At 54.6% G+C, this 22,799-nt stretch overlaps 1 protein-coding gene across 1 annotated transcript in view; it reads left to right on the forward strand.

The window, feature by feature from the left end:
* The window catches only part of LOC128847241 (butyrophilin subfamily 1 member A1-like), a 31,102-nt gene extending 16,761 nt beyond the window's left edge, over positions 1–14,341 (forward strand). Inside the window, exons 4-7 of the mRNA XM_054046622.1 lie at positions 859–879; positions 3,594–3,614; positions 3,718–3,744; positions 13,246–14,341. Of these exons, the coding sequence (XP_053902597.1) occupies positions 859–879; positions 3,594–3,614; positions 3,718–3,744; positions 13,246–13,805 (629 nt within the window). The 3' untranslated portion in view covers positions 13,806–14,341. The remainder of the gene's footprint in view (positions 1–858; positions 880–3,593; positions 3,615–3,717; positions 3,745–13,245) is intronic.
* The last annotated feature ends 8,458 nt before the right edge of the window (positions 14,342–22,799 follow it).

The raw sequence follows: 22,799 nt of genomic DNA on the forward strand, positions 1-22,799 counted from the left end.
TCCAGTGCAGAGAACAGCTGCAGGCTGCCCTCTGAGGACCCAATCACAAGCCCTATTGTAGGGGTGTATGGGAGAAGGGACTGGGAACAAGAGGGATGTGTCAGGGCGGAGCCACAGTGCACAGACCTGCAGAGATTCTGGGCCGTGCTGCTGTCCATATGCACCCAGGGAAAGGCTGCTGGAACTAAAGGTATAAGCTAAACTAGAAAAACTCACTCCCATTACGGAATAACAGCGCTGACATGGGCGTTATACTGGTGTAACAAGAGCAGTTTAAATTCCCACCTTACCATGTACTGGTGTAACCTTCCCATGCAGACAACCCCTGAGTTACAGAGGGGGCTGCTTTGGCAACCAGAGCACCCAGGATCAGGGGATGTGGAGTTTGTGGTAAAAGCCACAGTCGCCCTCACCTTAAACCTTAACCCTGAGGTCACTGCCTCAGCCTGTATCCTACGGGATCAAACGGTGAGTTAAGTGGAAATCAGGCTGTTACCAATTTCCAGTTTTCACCAAAATCCGGAGGGTTCTGCCCATTGATAGCTAGAACATGCCCTGTAACGCTGCAATTGATTGGATGTGGTTATCAAAAGTGATCCGGTTCCAGACAGATAGAAACACCATTGAGTTCAGTGTGGGGCCTCAGCCAGAGGGGAAAGGAGACAGCCATTTACTCAGTGTTTTACCTGCATGAGGCCTTGTGTCCCCAATATAACGCTGGCAGTGGGAATAGCTAGAGGCAGAACTCCCCGTGTGTGTTCTACTTTCTACCAATAGAAAAATGACTCCTATGAGTTTGCAATACTTACAGATAAAACTTCTACCTTGTAACCCACTTCTCCTGTTGTTCACTTCCAGCGGCGCATCGTGCAGAGAAAGGTAAAGTCCCTTTGTTCATTGCAATGGGAGGGGAGGGGAATCTAAAACTTTGCAACAAGTTTCATAGACCACTGGGGCAGGTATTGAGAGCTCTCACTGTGAACAGAAAGTCAGTCTGGTTTGTGTGGTGCACAGAGAAGCTCGGCCCCTCGTCCTTCACACTCAGGACACAGAATGAACAGACCCAAACCGCACTCACTGAACTCACAGGGGATTTGTTGCTCCCACACAGTGGGGGTGGGAGCGGGTTTGGGCTCACTCTGCGGGTAGGCAGCACTGTTCCCAGGCTGTGAGCTGGCTGTAGTCGTTAACACCCCCGGTGTGACCTGCCAGGCAGAAGATGGCCAGGGTCATGGTGGCTGATGATGTCCTCATGTTGCTTGCTACAGTGTCACTCTGCCCATTTGTTCTCCTGTGTTATTGGTTGTGGGCTCCACCCCCCTCCCACCCAGTCCCTTCACCCCAATGATAGACTAATCTGCTCCCAGGGAGAGTTCCCTCGAATTCCTCCTGACCCCCGTCAGTGTTTTGGTTTGTGCCCTGAAGCAGGAGGGGGTTTCTCTCCCTTCCAATATGCTTGGGTTTTTGAGAATTATCACCACTCTGGATATTTGCATTTCTCTATCAGTTCCTGGGCCTTTCTGAATCCTTTGTCCATTTGGGGTTTTTCTTTGCCTGTCTGTTTTGTTTTAACCCTACTCAGTGTAAAACTGCATGTTCTCATTAGTCATACAAATGTCCTTTCATTTTATTTCTGTTAAACTCTTGTCCTCAATGCTATCTTGTGGCAAGGAGGTTCACAGGCTAATTATGGATCATGTAAACAGTAGTGTTTCCTCTTATAGTTTGAAATTTGCTACCTTTCAATTTAGTTGAGTATCCTCTTGTTCTAGTAGTAGGAGGGAAGGTAGGGCTGAGCACCCAATTTCTCTCGCTCTCACTCACTGTTTTCTATTTCTCTGTCAAGTCTCCTATCGAAACTAAAATGTCCCATCTCTTTCAATCACTTTTTATATGGCTGTGCCTTCAGGGCTCTAATCATTATTATTGCCTGTCTCTGTAATATCCTTTCTGAGATAGGGCGACCAGTACAGGTGAGGATGTATATAAGTGTGATTTTTCTGTCCTGTTCTTTGTGCATCCTGACACTTCATTCTTTAAATACCGCTGCACATTGAGCAGAGCTCTTCACAGAGGTGTCCACGGTGATGCCCAGGTCTTTTTCCTGAGTATTTTAAAGCCAATAACCTGCGTGTATAGGTCTATTTATCCTTGTAATGTGCGTTACCTCACATTGATCAACACTGAATTTCATCAGCCATCATGTTATCCAAGCTTGGTCTCTCTGAAATAACTCAGACTTCTTTGGTAATCTAAATAATTGTGCTACTGACTCTGGGGGAGGTGGGTTACCTGTGACGATGGGAGAATCCCTCCCCTCAGCGGAGGGAGTGTCTAGGCTGAAGCCCCCCAGCAGCAGTGGTGCAGCTGCACTGCTGTAGGGGTTTAAGTTTTCTTTTCCAGCTGTGCTAGTTGGGTTTGTTCCCATCATTCTCATACAGCTGATTTAGAATTCTGGTTTAGTTCTTGTTTCAGCCAGTTTACCAGGCACTGACGTAAGGCTCACTGGGCTGTAACTCTCAGAATTACTCCGGCCAAATTTTTAAAGCTGGGTACAACATTCCCAACCCTCTGAATCTCCGGAAGTGTAGCTGATTTTAATGAGTGATGCGTATGATTGTTAGCAGCTCAGCCATATCTCTCTGACGTCATTTCAGAACTCTTGGGTGTTTGGCACCTGGCAGGGATCTACGCTGCTCATGGTGGCTGCTGGCTCTTTAACTTATCAGTTGTTCCAATATCTCGTCTTCACACCTCAATCCCTGATATTCAGTTCATGACCAGAGCAGCTCCAGGGCAGGTCTCTCCCCAACATTCTCTGTGGTGAAAACTGATGCAAAGAAATCAGTCAGTCTCTCAGCATTGTCCTTACCCTCCTCAATTGTTCCCTTTCGCCCCTGCTGATCCAGGGGACCCATCGATTCTCTCACAGACTTCCTGATTCTGATGGACTGAAATAATTCCCTGGTATTTGTTTTATATCTCTGGCTGTTCACTAGGGTGACCAGATAATAAGTGTGAAAAATCAGGACAGGTGGTGGGGGGTAATAAGTGCCTATATAAGAAAAAGCCCCCAAAATCGGGACTGTCCCTATAAAATTGGGACATCTGGTCACCCTACTGTTCACTCTGCTAATTCCATTTAGCCTCCTAATTCCCATCATGCACTTCACCTGATGTACTTTATGCTCCTTTCTGCAGGCTTTACAGGGTTAATATTTTCCCCTTGCTGAGGGATCCCTGTTTGGCTCTAACACCTCCTGCACCTGGCCAGGTGGGGTTACAATATTCCTCCCCTTGCTAATTCCTTTGCTGCTCAGGAGGTGTCAGGCTCTGGTTGCTGACGTAGCCTCCAGGCTGAGTCTAAGGATTGTAACTTCCTTACTTTAAAGTATTTTTGACTCATTTCTCTTCTGCAAGATAATGTGATATTAGGGTGACCAGACAGCAAGTGTGAAAAATCGGGATAGCGGGTGAGGGGTAATAGGCGCCTATATAAGACAAAGCCCCAAATATCGGGACTGTCCTTATAAAATCAGGACATCTGGTCAGTTTATATGGTATTGACTCATTTCTCTTTATTTTATTTTTAGACAAACTCCAGGCTGAGCTCAGTAAGTTCTATTCCCCCCAGTATCACCCTGTGTGACATTGTCTCCTGCTCAGCGTGTCTGTGTTCAGGGGCGTTCTCACCCCTCTGTCTGTGTTTGGTTGCAGGGTGGAGAAGCGCCCAGCTCTACGCAGGTACTGTACATACCGCTGATGTTTTATCCATGGTGAGACCCACCTCCCCCTGGGAGCTCTCTGCTCCTTTCGCTGCACAGAGCATTTTCCTGTGACATTCAATAGGCTGGAAAAAGCAATATCGCTAGGGGCAGATGGAAAGGGGCAGGTGACACCCCAGGTTTATTGCAGAGCAGGGACCTGCCCCCTTTGGGACAGGGCTGATTAGTGAGGAAATGCTGCCCCCTGGTGTCACCTTTGCAGGGCGGTACCTGGGCTCTGCAGGATGGACATTCTTATCTGGCCATCATTTGCATTGAACTGCTCAGCTCTCTCCTCCCAGCAGCAGGGTTTCTGTGCTCAGACCAGGCTTTAGCACAATTTCCTTCTAGCACAACAGGCCCAGACAGGAGCTGTTCAGTGTCCCCTGGATTTGGGGGGAGGGAGGCCCTGTCCCCACGGCAAGGGCAGACACGGTTTTATAACCAGCTTGTGACACTCCCCTGACCCAATTGCAACAAATTGTGCCCATGCGGCAGCTTTTCTGCCTCACAGCCGTGGCTGAGCTGTGTGTGCAGGGCCGGTGCAACCACTAGGCGAACTAGGCGGCTGCCTAGGGCACCAAGTGGTTGGGGGCACCGAAAAGCGCGCTCAGGGGAGGCGGTGGAATGGAGGTAAGCTGGGGCAGGAGGGCGCAGGGAGGGCTGCCCACAGCAAGTAACCGGGGGGGGGAGGGGAACTTGCAGGGGAACCGCTCCCCGCCCCAGCTCACCTCCGCTCCGCCTTCTCCCCTGAGCACGCCGCCCCTGCTCTAATTCTCCTCCCCTCCCAGGCTTGCCGCACCAAACAGCTGATTGGCACTGCAAGCCTGAGACGTGGGAGAAGTGGAGTGGCACTGGCGTGCTCAGGGGAGAAGGAGGAGCGGAGGTGAACTGGGGTGGGGAGCTGCCGCAGGGGGGCCCCCTGGGCGGAGTGGGGGCGGAGAGCTGCTGCGGGGGGGCACCGCAGGGCTGGGAGTTGCCACAGGGCGGGCTCCCCTGCTCCGCCCCATGGCCCCCGCCCCCACTCCCCTGAAGACTGCAGCCAGGCCCAACCCTGCACTCACCACGTGGTAAGTGGAGCAACCCGGCCCCAGCCTGCTTCGCTCCCCAGGCTCCCAGCTGCGCTACCGGTTCCCACCTCTCTCCTCCCCCCAAGCCTGGGAGTCAGGGGAGCAGAGCAGACTGGGGTCCCAGGCCTCAGCAGGGGAGCTGTGTGGGGTCCTGCCCCAGGCCTCCGTGGGGGATGGCGGGATGGCCACTTCCTGCAGGAAGTGGAGTGACCCAGCCCCAGCCTGCTCTGCTCCAAGCCAGGGGAGTAGAGCAGGCTGGGGCCGGGTCACTCCACGTCCCGCAGGAAGTGGCCTGTCTCCCTCCCCGCCACCCCCCGCAGAGGCCTGGGGCAGGGCCCAACACAGCCCCCTCCACGCGGAGGCTTGGGGCCCCACACAGCCCCCCACCCGTGGGGGGGCTGTGTAGGGCACCAAAATAGCTAGGGACGGCCTGGTGCATGCTGGGAGAGTCTGGGCAGCTCCAGCAATGATCAGGGAGCCCAGGGGACATGCACTCACATTGCAGCACCACTGGCCCACGGGTCCATGAACTCCGAGGTATCCTACCGCACAGAGCTGGGAGGGAGGGGGGCACCCAGGGCAGTTACACAAACACTGCTGAGGGTCCTGTTAGGGTCGCCACCTCTGAGGTGCAACAAAACAGGAAATCTGCCTGCTTCATGTACACCACTTGTCCCCTCACCCGGGCACTGTCACCCCATCGAAATCCCGGGAGAGGGCACCAGCCCCCAGAGGCTCCTGCTTCTGGACTGCCCCAAGTACTAGCCTCACCAAGCAGGACATGGCGCGAGATCTACCCCACTGCCCCCGGCAGTGACCCCCACAGCTGGTACCTGCACAGTGGTGAGTGGCCCCTGCTGCCCCTGAGCTCCTGATCTCACTCATTGCTCCAAGCTGCCCCGTCTCTGCAGTTTCCAGGCACTCTGGACCCAGAGCTCCCTTTGCGTAGTCACCAGCACCCCACAGCTCCCCCGCTACAGCCACTGACACACCTGGGACTTGTCATGTCCTGGGCAGACTCACATTTCCCAGGAGAATGACATGGACAAAGGGACAATCCTGGGAAAACCTGGACAGGAAGGGTTGCCAACTTTCTAATCTCACAAAACCGAACACTCCTGCCCTGCCCCTGCCCAGAGGCCCTGCCCCTGCCCTTCCCTTTCTCCAAGTCCCCAGCCTTGCTCACTCCATCCCCCCTCCCTCTGTCGTTCACTCTCCCCCACCCTTAGTCACTTTCACTGGGCTGGGGCAGGGGTTTGGGATGCAGGAGGGGGGTTAGGGCTCTGACTGGGGGTGCGGGCTCTGGGGTGGGGCTGGGGATGAGGGGTTTGGGGTGAAGGAGGGGGGTTAGGGCTCCGGCTGGGGGTGTGGGCTCTGGGGTGGGGCTGGGGATGAGGGGTTTGGGGTGAAGGAGGGAGCTCCAGGCTGGGGCAGGGGTTTGGGGTGCAGGAGGTGATGAGGGCTCAGGCTGGGGGTGTGGGCTCTGGGATGGGGCTGGGGATGAGGGATTTGGGGTGAAGTAAAGGGCTCTGGGCTGGGGCAGGGTGTTGGGGTGTTGGTGGGAGTGAGTGGTGTGGGCTCCAGGAGGGAGCTTGGGTGCGGGAGGGGACTCCGGGCTGGGGCAGGGGGATGGTTTGGAGTGTGGGAGGGAGTGCGTGAGGGGGTTCAGGGTCCCGGCAGCACTTACCATGGTGTTGTAGTGACCAGGCAAGGTACTAACAAACTTCAACAGGACTTTATTTTTAAAGTGGAAACCTCTTTACCAAGCTGCTGCTGCACCCTCGGTAGCTCTCACTCAGCCTCCTCAACTCCTCCCCCCCCTTCCTGTTTCCTGTCCTTTCAGACTCCCCACAGCCAGTGCTCCCAGTTCTAATAATTACAAACAACATCTAAACACCACATTCCCTCCTCTCTTAAGAAACTCTCCCAATTAAAATAAACATTGGTGTTCTAACCACAGGAACAAATAGGAAACAAGACACTATAATGTTGGCAGAAATATTACACTGAAAACACTGTAGATACTACATAACATAGTCTCTAGTCCAGACAGGTGGTCGTCTGGGTCTGACAGAGCATCTCTCAAGCCCCGGTTCCAGTGCAATGTCTTGTTGTGTTGGTTCTACTGTGAAGTCATCCAGTGCAGACTGGGTGTTGGCATAATCGCCTCTTGGTGCAAGATAAGAAACATTCCATACCCGCCCATCAGAAAGTCGATAGATGTATTTTGACAGGTTTCAGAGTAGCAGCCATGTTAGTCTGTATCCGCAAAAAGAACAGGAGAACTTGTGGCACCTTAGAGACTAACAAATTTATTAGAGCATAAGCTTTCGTGGACTACAGCCCACTTCTTTGGATGCATATAGAATGGAACATATATTGAGGAGGTATGTGTGTGTATATATATCTCCTCAATATATGTTCCATTCTATATGCATCCGAAGAAGTGGGCTGTAGTCCACGAAAGCTTATGCTCTAATAAATTTGTTAGTCTCTAAGGTGCCACAAGTACTCCTGTTCTTTTTGTCGATAGATGTAAGGTCCCTTCTTCTCTATGATTTTAAGAGGAGCTGTGAATTTATGGTCCCCTTTGCATAAAATTCCAGGTTTTCGTATTCTAACGAAGGAACCACACTCAAACTTTGGTTCCTTAACACCCCGCTGCTTGTCTGTGAAAGCCTTAGACTTTGCTTGGTTCCGTTCAAATGTTTTTTTTCACATCATTCTCGGTTGGGGCCTCAGGTCGTGCCTTTAACAATCCAGCAATGTTCAGTTTAGTATTCATCTGTTTCCCATGTAGTAACTCTGCAGATGACCTTTGCGTTGTGGCATGTCGTGTAGACCGGTATGCTTGCAAGAAATCGGTAGTGAAGGGTATCCACAATCGCCCTTCCAGTTTAGCCGTTTGCAAACTCTCTTTCAAACTTCTGTTAAACCATTCGATTTCCCCATTGGCTTGAGGGTAATATAGGGATGACCTTCTGTGTAAAATGTTCCTCTCTGCTAGAAAAGTTTCAAACTCCAGGGAAGTAAATTGGTGGCCGCTTCCAGGAGCCGCACAGAGCTAGGGCAGGCAGGGAGCCTGCCTTAGCCCCGGGCCCCCCCTGCGCCACTGACCAGACTTTTAACGTCCCAGTCGGTGGTGACAACCGGAGCCACCAGTGTCCCTTTTCGACCAGGCGTTCCAATCAAAAACCGGACGCCTGGCAACCCTATGGACAGGTGCCAGCCCTAGGTCCTGTCTACACGGCCCAGTAACACCTTGCTGAGCCAGGTACAGGCAGCCATGTGCCAGCCCAGGCCCCTGGCAGGGACGCTGAGCTGCCAGCTGCCATAGTCACTAACAGTGTTAACTCTGCCATGTGCCACACCCCACGCTAGAGTCCCCAGGGCCCTGGGCCCAGCCCCAGAACAGCTGTAACCTAGAAACAGAGCAATGCAGGGCTGGAAGGGACCTCGAGAGGTCACCTAGTCCAGCCCCCCATGCTGGGTCAGGGACTAGACTATCCCTGGCAGGGGTTTGTCCAAACTGTTGTTATAAACCTCCAGTGACGGGGATCCCACAACCTCCCTTGGAGCTGGGTCCAGAGCTTCACTGCCCTGAGAGTTAGAAAGTGTTTCCTCATCTCCAGCCTCAGTCTCCCTTGCTGCAGATTGTGCCCATTGCTCCTTGGACAGACCCTCGCCCTGCCCGCTGGGGGCACTGGCTGTGCCACCAAGTGTGAGCATCACTGTTACTGCACTGAATGGCTGGCGGCGCTGGGCTGGCTCAGGGGGACAGTGAGGGCAGCTGGGCAGGGCCGGCTCCAGGCACCAGCGTAGCAAGCTGGTGCTTGGGGAGGCACATGGAAGGGGGCGGCATGTCCGGCTCTTCAGCGGTAATTTGGCGGCGGGTCCCTCACTCCCTCTCAGGGGGAAGGACCTGCTGCCGACGAAGCGGCGGCGGTAGAGTCGTGGCGGAAGTGCCGCAGATCGCACTTTTTTTTTTTTTTGGCTGCTTGGGGCAGCAAAAACCCTGGAGCCAGCCCTGGAGGTGGGGCCTTTCACTCCCCAGTCACTGATCTCAGCCCAGGCTGAGAGTCCGGTTCCCAGCGGACAGGAGCTCACATCATAACTCACATTAACGGCAGCCTCACTGGCCACCTCCGCAGGGAGGCCAAGGGCTGAATGGGCCTCAGGGATGATTCCTCCCCAGGGAGAGGCTCCAGCAGGTGTCAGGGCTGAGCCATGTTGGCAGGACAGTGGGGGGCTCACACGGCCGCTGTGACGTCCTCATACCCTCAATACACAGAGCTCCAGCAGCCGGGGTGTACCCCACTCGTACCCCCAGCACTGAACTCACTGACACTGCCCCAAGGGCCCCTCTCCTCCTGGGGTTGGGGGCTGAGTAAGGGGCACTGGAAGAGTGGGGCCAGGGGCCATGGCCAATCACTTTTACCAGTGGGAGGGCTATTCCCTCCCACTTTTTACCAGCTGTAAGGGTGAGCGACGAGCGGGGAGGGGGCCGAGAGGAGCGACCAGGGGGTCAGTGTGTTGGGGGGAAGAGGTGGTGTGAGGGTGGGGGCTTGGGGAGAAGGGGCGGTGTGAGGGCGGGGGCTTGGGTCGGGGAGAAGGGGCGGTGTGAGAGCGGGGGTTCAGGGAGAAGGGGTGGTGCGGGGGCAGGAGTTTGGGAAAAAGGGCCGGCATGAGAGGGTGGCGCCATGGTTTGGGCACCGGTTACCCCTCTACTTTTAGAGAGCTTCCATCACTCCTGGGGAGAGGACCATCCCGGATCCTGATCCACGGGCACATCTGTGTATTTGCCGGGTGCACAGAGCTTTCTAGGTGCACACACTTTCACGCTCACCCAGGAACCTGTGCTGGGAGGCCCCAAAACCCAGGAGGCCGAGGATTCTCACTCCCCTGCCCTGGAGGTGAAGGGAGGGGCCCTGGGGCTGCTGTTCCCCATCCCAGGAAGGGGGTGAAGGGGACGTAGACACAGACAATGTCCCAGCTTGCGCTGTGAGGGGCAGACCCGGCTCCATCCTGGGCTTCAGAGTCTGAGCTCCAGCCTGAGCCTGAACGTCTATGCGGCTATTTTTAAGGCCAAAGAGGGAGCCCCGCAAGCCTGAATCTGTCCACCCCGTTCCAAGACTCGCTTCTGCAGGCTGTGTAGAATAGAGTGACCAAACAGCAAGTGTGAAAAATCGGGGCGGGGGTGGGGGTAATAGGAGCCTATACAAGAAAAAGATCCAAATATCGGTACTGTCCCAATAAAATCAGGACATCTGGTCACCCTAGTGTAGATGAACCCAAAGTGTCTCCAGAGTCTGGGTGTGAAAGTTCCCAGCGTGTCTGACCCAGGGCTGATTAATCAGAGTGGGGGGGGGGGCGGCTGGCGCTGTCGTTAGATGGAGACACCTGAGCCCCGGGGCTCTGAGACAGTCTCTGTGACTATTATCTGCTCTGGGAGATGCCCAGGTGCAGCTGCAGAGGGTCTGTGCCACTCACAGCATCCATGGCACAAATGGCTCTGGGCAGAGAGTTTGGGCTGCAGCCAAGTCTCCATTTTCAGCCTGATTTGTGGGGGTGAGATCACGGGCCCAGGGGGCATTTGTCTGCAAAGGGCAAATTAAACAGCAGCTCTGGAGTGTCCTGAACCTGGCCTGCCTGTAACTGTGCGTTTCTGGGGGTGTTGACAGTCACTCACTGCAAGTCACTGGGATTCGGGCTCCTAAGTTGCTCAGACAGGTTTGCAGTGGAGCTGGGTGAAATGTTTTGGACAAATAGTTTATTTGCTGCAAAATTATATTTTGGGTCAATAGAAACTATTCGCGAATCCACGTCGAGTTTGCTGTCGAGTTTCAATTAAGAGAAAAAGGTGCTGCTGCTTCCCCTCTAGCCTTTAGCCCAGCGGCTGGGCCCTCAGCTGGGAGCCCCAGGTTCAATCCCCCGTGTGATGCCATGAGGGCTCAAAGCACTGGGATCCGAGTGACATCCCCCTGTGTCTAAACACTCCCATGGGCACTGGGCCAGAGCGTGGGAGTGAGAATGACTCTGCAGCCCAGTGGGTCGGGCCCCCACCTGGGAGCCCAGAGTCCAGCTCCCCTGCTCCAGTGCCCCTGTAATTATTGATCCATAACGCCAGTGACGGGAGGGGTTACGGCCCCTGGCACATCAATGTCTCAGGCCGTGTCTGCCAGTGTTTCCTTGCACCCATGTAGCTGCACCGGTGCAAACCCCTAGTGCAGACGCACTGTGCGGGTGTGAACTGGGACTGGCCCCTGGTGCAGTTTCTCCGACATGGAGGGGGCAGGAAGTGGGGAAATGCCCCCTCCCCTCCCCACTGCCCTGGCCTCATTAGCAACAGCCTATTAGTGCGCATTTATACTCCCCCAGAATCTTCCACTGTAATGCCCCCGAAGTGAGCCCAACCCAGACCACTGCTCCCGTGGGGGTGGGGCTGGGCCCAGCGAGGGGAGGGGCTGGCTGTGGGGTTTTCCTGGCTGGAAGGTGGTGCACATGGGGCCCGCCAGCATGGAGAGTCCCAGCTGCTCCCCCTGGGGCAGGGCTGCACCCCCAGTGTGTGTGGAAACAGCACCAACCTGCTTTGAGCCAGAAACCAACCACACATGGCCCAAAAGCAACAGAGATTCCCAGGGGCCTGCCGCTCCCTCACTTCTCTTTGGCTCTTGCCCCTCCCTTATCCTTCCCTCATCCCTGTGAGGGACCCTGCATCTATTCTGACCCCTCACCAACATCCCTCCCTCTCTTTTCACTCCCCTTCTGCTCCCCTGGGCCCCTGCCCCTCTACTCCCACTTTGCCTCCTTGGCACGTGCCCCTGCCCTCCACCCACCTGTGCCCCGCTGGAACTCACCTGTCCCTTCTCCCCCTGCCCTACTGCCACCTTCCCCTCTCCCCCAAACATCCTCTGCATCCTGGACCCCACCCATCACTTCACACCCCGCTATGTGCACCTCTCCCCTTTCCCTCCTCTGTGCCATGTCTTCCACCCCTCCCCACACCCCCATGTGCTTCCCTGGTGCCTATCACTGCCATCACTCCCACACCACCCTCTGATGGCCACCCCACCCGTCACCCTCCTCTATTGTCCTGGCTTTTGCCCTTCTTACACCCCTCAGCCATCTTGGCACCTGCCCCTCTCCCCACCCTCTCTGACCCCTGGCACCCACCCCTTCCCTCACCCCCCTGTGCCCACGCTTCCTCTAGCCCCACTCTGACCCCCTGGCACCTGCCCTTCCCCTTATCCCCACACCCTTCTGCTGCCTACCCCTTTATTCCCTCCTCCTGCCCCCCAACACCTGACACTCCCCTTGTCCCCTTCCTTCCTGTTGCCCACCCCCTCACCACCCTCTCCCCCACTGACCCCGCTGTCCTCTCGCCCCTCTGCCACCATCACCCATGCCACCTTCTCTTTATTTCTCACCCCTGCCCCTCCCCTCCCCCTCTGGCTCCTTGACAACTGCACCCCTCACCACCCCTCCAGTCCCCTGGTGCCAGCTCCTCCTCTGCCCGAAGTCCCAGCTCTACCCTTGCCCCATCTGCCTCCTTGGAGCCTGTTGTTTCCTTTGCCCCCTCTGCCTCCCTGGTGCAAGTCCCTTCCCTCACCCCCCTTTGGGACCCCTGGTCTCAGCGCTTTCCCTCACCTCAGCACTGCCCCACCCCTCACCTCTCCTCCTAACCTCTGGGTCCCACCCCTCCCTTCATCTTCCCTCTGCCACCCTGGTGCCCACATTTCCCTTCACACCCCTCTGCCCCCTAGGTCCCGCCCTTCTCCACACCCCTCTCTCTGCCCCCTTCTGTTCACCTGCTCCTTCAACCCCCATTCTGCCCCTTTGGCACCAGTGCCTGCCCATTTGCTTCCCCCCATGGCTCCACCTGCCCCACTCCTCATCATCTCACCCCCTGGCAGCTCACCCTCCCCTTGATTTCCCCTCACACCCCTCTACCCCCTGGTGCCTGCCCCTTCCCTTGCTTCCTGTGCCCCCTGGGGTCCGTCCTCTTCTTCTGCCCTGATGCCCACCCGTCCCCTCAGTCCTTGCAGCCCCCTGGAACCTGCCCCTCCATTCACCCCGTCCCTTCCCTTGTCCCCCCATTGCCCTTGTGCCCACCCCTCCCCTATGTCCCTCCCTCCACCCCCTCTGCTCCTGTCGCCTCCCCCTCCCCTTTCCTCTCCCAGCATCTACTTGTCCCCTCCCCCGCCTCCAGTGACAGCTTCTCACCCCTCCCCCCGCCCCCTGCTCCTCCTGCCCTTTCCCTCATTGTCTCCTCACAGGCAGATGGGCCCTGACTCCCCTCAGGCAACAACCCCCCCCCACCCCCAACGATTAACGGGGATGCAGGTTAATTTCCCTTTGATCCCAGTGACCAGCCCCTGCCCCCGGCCCTGACTCTGTGACTCTCTCCCTAGTGGACGTGACTCTGGATCCAGACACGGCTCATCCCAAACTCGTCCTGTCTGAGGATCGGAAACGTGTGAGACTCGGAGACAAACGCCAGGATCTGCCCAACAACCCTGAGAGATTTGATCCTTGTGTCTGTGTCCTGGGCGCTGAGGGGTTCGCGGGCGGGAGGCATTACTGGGAGGTGGAGGTGGGAGACAAGCCTGAGTGGGCTCTGGGGGTTTGTAGGGAATCTGTGAGCAGGAAGGGGCAGGTCACACTCTCACCTGAGGATGGATACTGGGCCCTGTGGCTGAGAGATGGGGGATACGAGGCCCTCACCTCCCCCTCGACCCCCCTCCCCGTGAGCGTCAGGCCCAGCCGGGTGGGGATTTTCCTGGACTATGAGGCGGGCGAGGTCTCGTTTTACAATGTGACTGACAGGTCCCATCTCTTCACTTTCACTGGCACCTTCTCCGGGACGCTCCGCCCTTATTTCTATCCTGGTCTCAACGCTGGGGGTACAAACGCGGCTCCCCTGATCATCTGCCCGGTCCCAGTTGAGGCCGGGGGGAATCTCTGTCCCTGACAGTGACCCCGCGGCACAGACTGTCCCCTCCCAGCCCTGCTGCTCTTCCCGCCCCAGTGGTGGGGGCCAGTTACTGCAGCAACTGGACTTTTTGTGCTAACCAGACGCTGCCAGTTTCCCTTTTTAACTGGAGCTTCCAGTCAAAAAACAGACACCTGGGAACCCCCAGCCCTCACCTTCCCCGTCCCCTGCCCCAGGGGTAGCAGATGGGGGTGGATGGGGTCATTTACCCCTGTCAGAATTTTCTACCCCTGTGAAAGCTCAACGTAAAATATGAAAGAAAAAAGATTATTCTAATTTAGAAAATATTATTGTAACAAGGTGTAAATACAAGAACATTTTAATTTACATTTCAACAGTATTTCAAAAACAAGCATCTAAACGTATTTTTAGAATTGGAATTATTTACATTTATTTTTTGATTCTTCCCTCAAGTCTATATTGAAGTTTAACTTCTCTAAATAACGTCATTTGTATTTCAACTGTGGAATTTCAAGAAATCCAAAATATTTATCTTAACAAAATAAACCATTACATTGTCAGAGGAGGTTATTCGGTTATAATGTACATGTGTCGTAAACATCACAACTACACACGTGCAGCTGCTCTCTCTCCCCCTCTCTTTATTGTCTTGACTGGTTCTCTCTGGAAGGCAGGGCACATACACCCACCTCCTGCACTACATCTTTGAAAATTAATAGGTGAAAAAATGATAGAATTAATTAAGCAATATATTTAAGTGAACTCACCCAAAATTATATATTTGTCTTTGAAGTTCTGTCAGCAGTAAATCATTTGATTTTTAGCTTTCTATCTACATATAATTGGTAATCAAGATATGACCCTTCCTTTCTTTTTCTCACATCAATTAACAAAACAGCGTACCTACGGTGTCCTCTGTACAGTGTGACTTTCAACACGTGGTGCCTGTGAAGTCATGATGGCAGGGGCAGGGTCAAGCCAACGAGGGCGGGCCCATCCTGTTCCAGAAGTTCTGTAATATCCAGTAGTCTGGGGATGTGTCAGTGGCCACCCTACTTGTCTACACAGGGGGGTTAAACTGGATTAAGTTGAGTTAATTTGATTTAAAAACGTATGTGCACACATACCACAATCCTTCCCAGCACACTAATTCTGCATTCATGGTGAACTCTGGAGTCCTCTTGCAAAGTGGATCCCCATGCTGCGAATAAAGTTCCATCCGTCTATTGTTTGAGTGCACACAATCCTGCTGCACACCACTTTGGCAGTCCTCCAATAGCTATCCCACACTGCTTTACAGGGAACTGTTATTGACCTGTTTACCTGCGTGTCCTCTGGTGTCTACTTCCCAGGATGACCCATCCCCCATTCAAAAGTTGGGATGGGGCCAAATTTTGCCCATTTCCTCCTGGGTTTGAGTGTCTCACTGTTGCTGCAATATTACCCCAGGATCCCTACAACATTCCTTGAGCAGCCTCTGGGAGCCGTGCTGAGACCTGGATCTCAGCAACACTGGGGAAGAAGCGTTGGTTCAGGAAGCTCTTGTAGCCAGTCACTGCGCTAGAGATCTGTCTGTGGTGTCACTGAGGGGCCGTGACTGGGATGCTGACCAGGGCCTGATAAAGGAATTTACATCCCTCTTACACACAGTGACCAGCACAAGAGAGACCTTTATCTGTGCTGATAGGGCCCCACTCAGCGTTACCTGGCAGGGCTGTGTCTGCGCAATAGGGGGGGTGGGTTTGCGGGATTCCCAGGTCCTCTCAGGGCCATTAACTGTGTTATCTGACTCTGAGATGGGAACCTCCGGCATTTCCTGCCCTGGGGGAGTCTCTGCCCAAGGAGGGGAGTGAAACAGCCCCAAGGGCCAGCACGGAGGCAGGAGTGAGAGCGCCGGGGCCCTGCTGTACGGGATGCTCTGCGCTACAGACTCAGCCGTGTGGGGGAGTTGGTCCCAGTGCGGTGAGGGGTGGAGTGAGCTGGGAAGGGGATTCGGTGGCTGGACCAGGGGAAGGGGCGTGAGAGCCCAGCCTCAGGGCTGTGTGAGTGATGGGCCCAGGCTGGGTAAATGGGACCCGCTCACAGGAAGGAGCCCAGGCAGCTTGTTTCCCATTCTCGCCACGTGTTCACCTGACCACACGGCTCCTCCCCAACTCCACGTCCTTCACCTGGGCACCTTCCTGTACAACCGCACCCCTAACCCCTCCTTGCCCTGCTCTGTACCCAGCAGCTCCAGCCCTCTGTGCCGTCTGTGGGGAGGGAGCTGGTGAGCCTGAGCTGGGCGAGTGTTGTGCTGAGGTCAGACAGGGGAGGCTGGAAGCAGGTTGGCTTTGCAGTGTTAAAAGAGCTTCATCGCACACACCTAGTGACACGGGTGATTTAGCAGCCCACACACGCTATGGGAGTCATGAGATCCTCACAGACATTCACTTTCCTTTGTGTTTCTCTCTGTGTATCCCCCTTGTGTGCTGAGATGCTGCTGCTGGGTGTGACATTAACCCCGTCATTTCACAGACCCAATAGAGATGTCATTGGGATCCATGTTATGTTATTCTTGTTTTCCTGGCTTTAATTCCTGGCCTGGCTGCCTGACAATGAGCAGAATTGGGACCACGCAGGGACAGAGCAGGTTGTGCTGGCCCCTCCCCTGTCATTTCCCATGGCCCCAGTGGGAGGCCAGCAGCAAAAAGGTCAGTGCAGATCAGGGACAGTGCTGTGGAGGGGAAGCCCAGGATGGAGTCATAGAATATCAGGGTTCAAAGGGACCTCAGGAGATCATCTAGTCCAACCCCCTGCTCAAAGCAGGACTAATCCCCAGATAGATTTTTGCCCCAGATCCCTAAATGCCCTCCTCAAGGATTGAATTCACAACCCTGGGTTTACCAGGCCAATGCTCAAACCACTGACCTATCCCTCTAAACATATGTGTGCCATGTCTGTAGATACCTCATATGTAATTGGGCATGAGATGTCAAAAATATGCATGACACCATGTGCCTGAGAAAATGAAGGCAATTTCTTGCTGTCATTTGTGGGCTGGCCTGAACTGTCTCTAGGAGACTGGTCAGAGTGTTGAATCTGTGCAACAGGAGGAATTCTGTTGCTTAAACTGCATCAAGTTCAACCCCTATAAACTCCAAATGCTTTACTGGAGTCAAGGCCAATTTCTGGGTATTGAGTTGTAGACCCAGTTGCGCAAAAATGTCCTTTGTGTGGCTCGTAGGGCATCTTTGAAGGACTGAGAAGGCAGTCATCCAGATATGGGTAGATTACGCTATCCAGTGTTCGTAGATGTGCTGCTATGACAGAGAGGACCTTGGAGAATACTTTGGGTGCCAGTGAGAGACTGAATAGAAGTACTCTGTACTGGTAGTGGTCCTGCCCATAGGTAAATCAAAGGAATCTTCTGTGGGACGGTAGGATTGAGATGTAGAAATAGGCATACTGTATGTCAAGGGCAGAGAACCAATCTCCCTGCTCCAGAGATGGAATAATTGCTGCTAGTGTGATCATCTTGAATCTTTGCGCCTTAGCGGGAGTGGGATCCCTTCACTCACAGAGCTGCTGATCGGGATCTGCCAGGCTGCTAAGGAGCTGCTCCCAGGCTATGGGACAAACTCCCACAGGAGCTGAGAACCCCCCAAACATCCCCACGCTGGGTTCCCAGTGCCAGGGGACGTGTCAGACCTGCCCCCAGTCCCCAGCGCACAGAGCACGGCAGGCACCACATCCACCAACAGATACACAGAGTGAAAATCCCTGGCACTGGGGAGAGAAGGGAGCAGGAGAGAATCCCAGGGGACGAATGTGAGTTGTGTGGCTGGTTCCCGGTTAGAAGGACTGGGACCCTGCAGGGACGAGGGGCTGTAAGGACTGAATAGAACAGAACAGAACGTGGGGGACGGTGCTGCCTGGCTGCTAACGGGCCAGTGGGCTGGATCCCTTAAACTCCCAACTACGCATTAAATATTGATGTAATATCCTCTGCAGACTGTGCCCCCTTCCCCCAAATTATTTATAATTAACCAAACCCAGACCCCAACCCCCAACAGTCAATCACCTGCCTCTCCTCCCCTGCTGCCCCCCACCCCCAAGTGCCATGGGATCTTCTGGCTCCATCCCCCACCCTGCCCCTGTTAATGTGCATCACTCAGGGCTCCCTGCTGCCCGTGTCAGTGTCAGGGCTGGGTGGTGGTAGGGTGACCAGATGTCCCGATTTTATAGGGACAGTACCGATTTTTGGGTCTTTTTCTTATATGGGCTCTTATTACCCCCCACCCCCTGTCCCGATTTTTCACATTTGCTGTCTGGTCACCCTAGGTGGTGATGATGGTGGGAAATTAAATTTAGATTTGTGACCACTCTGGGTGCTGCGTGAGGGGAGGAGGGTCCCAGTCACACACAGAGCAGCCCCCATTGGGTGGAGAGTGACTCCTCATGCTGCTCCGTCTGGGGCTAAAACCAGATCAGTCCTGGCCAAGTGACCTTTCCATGACTCCTTGTGTTTTTCCCACACTTCTGCAGTGAAATGTACTAAAAATCCCCATGGCCCAGTCACAGCCTTATTGAGAATTACAGGGACGGGCAGGAAATTGGAGGGAATTCTAGTATCAGTATTGGATTATGGAAAAAAGCATCAGAATTCAGGAGATTTAATTATTCAATAATTAAAGGGGAAAACTCAATTCTGTGGGAGCAGCAGCGGCTCGGCCTGGGCTCCTGGTTCACAATGGCGGCTGCAGCAGCATCTGTCCAGGGACAGGAGCGAGCAGCCTCCCCTCCCTGAGCAATAGCCAGAGCCCTCTGGTGGGGGCAGCTGGGGAAACAAACAAACCAGAGACAGACCCAGAGAAACGTGGCCCCTGCTGCCATTCAGGGCCCTACAACACCCTCCCTGGGGCCAAGTTCTCCTCAGCCCTGGTGGGCCTTTATTTTGGCCACCCCCAGAACAATCCCAGGTCCCTCTAGACACCCCCCTCCTGGGGTGTCCTCATTTCTGTCCCCACCAACTGCGTCTGAGGAGGGGAGAGGCCAATGCTAATGTGGCTGCATCCTCCAGACTTTCCACAGTCCCCCATCCCAGCTGGTGGGGGGAGGGGGCTGCATGAGGGGATTTGCCCATCCCAGCTGTGGAGGGACCCATCCAGACATGCAGGACTGTGCTCAGAGATTGGACTGAAAACAGGGGGTCTCATGGGGAGTGTGAGATGTGGATGGAGAACTGGTCCTAGGGTCAGTATTTTCTGCGGCCACCATCTGGGGGGTTCTATTGTTTCTGGTTCTGTTTTTGAACATAAAAAAATGAGGGGCAAAAGCAGCAGGGGGGATGGGGAGAAATTAACAAAGGGGAAAGTGAGGCTGAGTCTCAGGGGAAACTTCCCGGCAGTGAGATCTGTGGGGCTGGGGAACCATCCCCCTAGGGCCAGCGCTGGGCACCCCATTGTTCCATGTTGCCTCTGGGACCCCGGCATCACCAAGCCCCCCGAGCCCTCACAGTGCATATGAGCTGAAACAGCCCCACAGCCACCTCTGTGCCCTGCTCTGGGCCTCTCCCTGTGCTGCCTGCAGCCTGAGTGAGGCACAGGTATCGGTAGCAGCCTGGTGTATTGCAGCCTCCAGGATTCCCCAGCGGCAGCAGGCGGTGCTGCCCCCTACAGTGTGTCAGCTGCACTGCACAGCAGTTACATTCCTGCAGGGACATCACTCCACCCTTCCCCAAGGAGGAGCTGCCCCTGCTGGTGACAGGTCTCTGCAGGGCCAGGGCCGGTCCCCTAAGCAAGAGCCCCGGTGAGTCGCACTGGAACACACAGTGCAACAGGAGAGAGTCTAAGGAGAGATCCTGGGGGAAGCAGAATCAATTGTGCACAGGCCCTAAAGTGCCAGGGCTCAGAGCCTTTGGCTGTTCTGCCTGTAGCTAGTTCCATGAGGTGAGGCCCATTGTTGTGAAATGAATGAATGAGACTGAATTTCCCCTCCCTGTTCCTCTCCCAGGGCCCTGGCTGTTGCAGCCCCCATCCCACCCCCGCTCCATCTCTAGGAGGCTCTCACCTGCCCAGTTTGCCTCAATTTTGAACTGTGGGCAGAATTTCTGCTGAGTCTGCATCACTCGCAGCTGGGAGGAGTTAGAGGGAGATTTTCACCAACAGGTGTAAACAGCGCGTGTGGAAGCCTCCTGCAAAATCCCTGCCCTGTTCACCAGTACAAAACTGGCTGGGGCAGGGGCTTCCCCACCAGGAATGATTGTCGCTCCCATTGCTGTAGGTGGCTTCTCAATAGACCACAGAGGGGATTAAAGGTTCATTTACCCCCAACTCTTTCATCAAGGTCCCCCATTTGCCCACCCCACCCAGTGCCAGGGGCCCCAAGTGTCTCCCATTTCCTGCTTCCAGATTTCTGACACAATCAGTGCAGTCCAGATTTCTGCCCGCTGGTACCTAGAACATTCACTGAAGTGTTGGAATTGATCAGATGCAGCATTGAAACATTATTGTGTTACAGACAGAGCGGTGAAATGGATTGAGTTGAATGTAAGGCCTCTGTACATCAAAGCAGCACCCTGGAACCCCCATATTCATCACTGTCAGATCATTATGAAAACACAGAGGTAAAATGAATTGAGTTGAATGTAAGAAAAAAAATACACGTCTGCCGGCTGGCTGGGATGAAGAGGGGTGTTGGGGGCAGAGGAGTAGGCGGCATGGGGAAGAGGGGTTTAGTTCTGCATCGAGGGATGGGGGATTATACAGATGGGAATACATGGGAATGGGTTACAGGGGAGGGAAGAGAGGTTGAGGGCTCACCTGAGAGGAGGAGGTGGGTGTGATGGGTCCCCACAGCACAACCTGGACTATGGGACCACTGAGCCCTCCAAACTCACCAACCGGGGCTGCCGTTCACCCTGTGATGCTGGTGTCAAGCTACTAGCCTTGACAGACACTGCACATACACAGCCATTCACAGACAGGGACACACCCAGCAGTGTTACATGAATGATCTCCCAGCCACTCATGGACGGTCAATAGGGAGGCTCCAGCCAATTCCCCCCAGCTCTCCTGCCTTACACCCCAGAATTATGCTGCCTTGCACTGGTCAGGGGCCTGGCCTGTGTAAATTCATTACTTACTTCATCACTTCTTCATAGGAACGTGGACATGCACCCAGGGCCGGTGCAAGGATATTTTGTGCCCTAGGCGAGACTTCCACCTTGTGCCCCCCCTCCGCCCCTCCCCCCGGAGAATCGCTTATTATAAACTTTCAAAAATGAATACTGCATAATGTGGCATTGTTCATTAGAATTAATACACGTTCGGCTTGAAATTTTATTTATTTCATTATTTTGTCTACATATTTAATGAAAATAAATGACCTTGGGTCTCCTGCATGTGGCTAGAGTCCCTCCTGCCCTCCACCCCATGGATGTGGAAAGGGCTGTTTTGGGGATCAGCGCACAGAGCTGGGAGTCGGGATCTGGCTTCTATTCTCCACCCTGCCACCAGCTCACTGGATGACTTCAGGCAAGTTACTTCCCCGTTCTGGGCTTCAGCTCCCCCCAGCGCTAAGGTGTGAAATGGTTCCTTGCTCCTGGGCTGGAAAGTGCAATGCAGGTGGGAGGGGTGTCTGAAGGCCTGTCTTCCCCACAGGTGTGAGGTGAGGACAGAGTTCCAGCCTCCGTCATGACTGTCCTGGTTGCTTTACTCTGCCCCACACCAATCACTGATGAAGCCCCTTACTCAGAGAGCTCTGGCCCAGGGCAGAGGTGTCAGTGTCATTCTGGGCCTGATTTTCAGAGATGCTGAGCACCTGCGGTTCCCCCGATGTCTGTGGGAACTCCAGGGTTCTCAGTACTTCTGAAACTCAAGGCAATTTATTTCGAATGCTGGGCCAGGACTGAGCCTGCAAAGGCAGGTCCATATACACCCCTCAATCCACAGCAGATCTCCCATCAATCACAATACAAGCAATCAGGAGGATGATGAGGGGCAGTTGGCCCAATGCTGGGAGTGGGGAGGATATGGCCCTAATGTGGTCACTGAACTTCTACCTAGTAAAGTTACTGGTGCATCTGCTGTCATTCAATGGGAGAACAAAAATCTCTTGGGTGCTGCAGCCTGCCCAGCCGCACTTAACCTGAGTTGCTCACACACTTAACTCCGCTGCACTTAACCTGAGTTGCTCGCACACGTGCAGTGGTTGTGCACCACACAACTGGTCACCCATGTTACATGAAAATCTGGCTCTGATGGTGTTGTAATTAGACTTAACAGTTACTGCCGCATTTCCTAGAACTGTTGTCCCAGGCTGGCTGCAGACTCAGGCCGACAGAACTGTGTCGGCTAGATGCCCACCACCTTTGGAAGATTTTCCTTGTAGCCATAAGGGCTCGAGACAGCTGTGTTTCTTCACTGAAAACTTGCAGTGTGCTGCCCCTGCATCCCAGATTAATACCTTGTGTGGGCAGGTGCAGAGCTCAGGGCTTGAAGGCCTCTGGTCTAATGGTCTGAGCCAGTGCAGAACTAGGAGCCTCGATCTCCTGTGTTCAGAGCAGGACTCTGACAATGACTCCCCGAGTGATCTTGGGCAACTCATGTCCCTGTTCTCTGCCTTAGTTTTCCCCAAAATAGGGCTCTATTTCCTTGCTCCACAGGGCTGCAGGGATGGAGGGGGATGAAGCCTTGGAAGGTGGCATGTGCTGAGGATGGTTACATTTTTGCAGCTCTTTAACCCTGTATCCTCTGGCAGGGCCATGATCCATCCCCGCAGGTGGTCCGGTGGCCATGGTCTCTTCTTCCTTTCCCCCACCCCCACCACTGCGTTGCTGTCAATAGGGCCAGCTGCAGGCGGGCTTATGTCACCCGCTCCGATCAGCAGCCGGCAGCCCTTGGGCAGCAGCCACTGCTGATGCAGGGCATCCAGGACTGCCAGAGCCGGAGGGAGCAGGCTAGGGAGCAATGCGGCTTGGGGAGGAGGCGGCTCTGGGCTGGGAAGGGGGGTGTGGGTGGGCAGTGATGTGAG

Source organism: Malaclemys terrapin, chromosome 13 (genome assembly GCF_027887155.1).
Source record: "Malaclemys terrapin pileata isolate rMalTer1 chromosome 13, rMalTer1.hap1, whole genome shotgun sequence".
NCBI classification, from domain to species: Eukaryota; Metazoa; Chordata; order Testudines; family Emydidae; genus Malaclemys; species Malaclemys terrapin.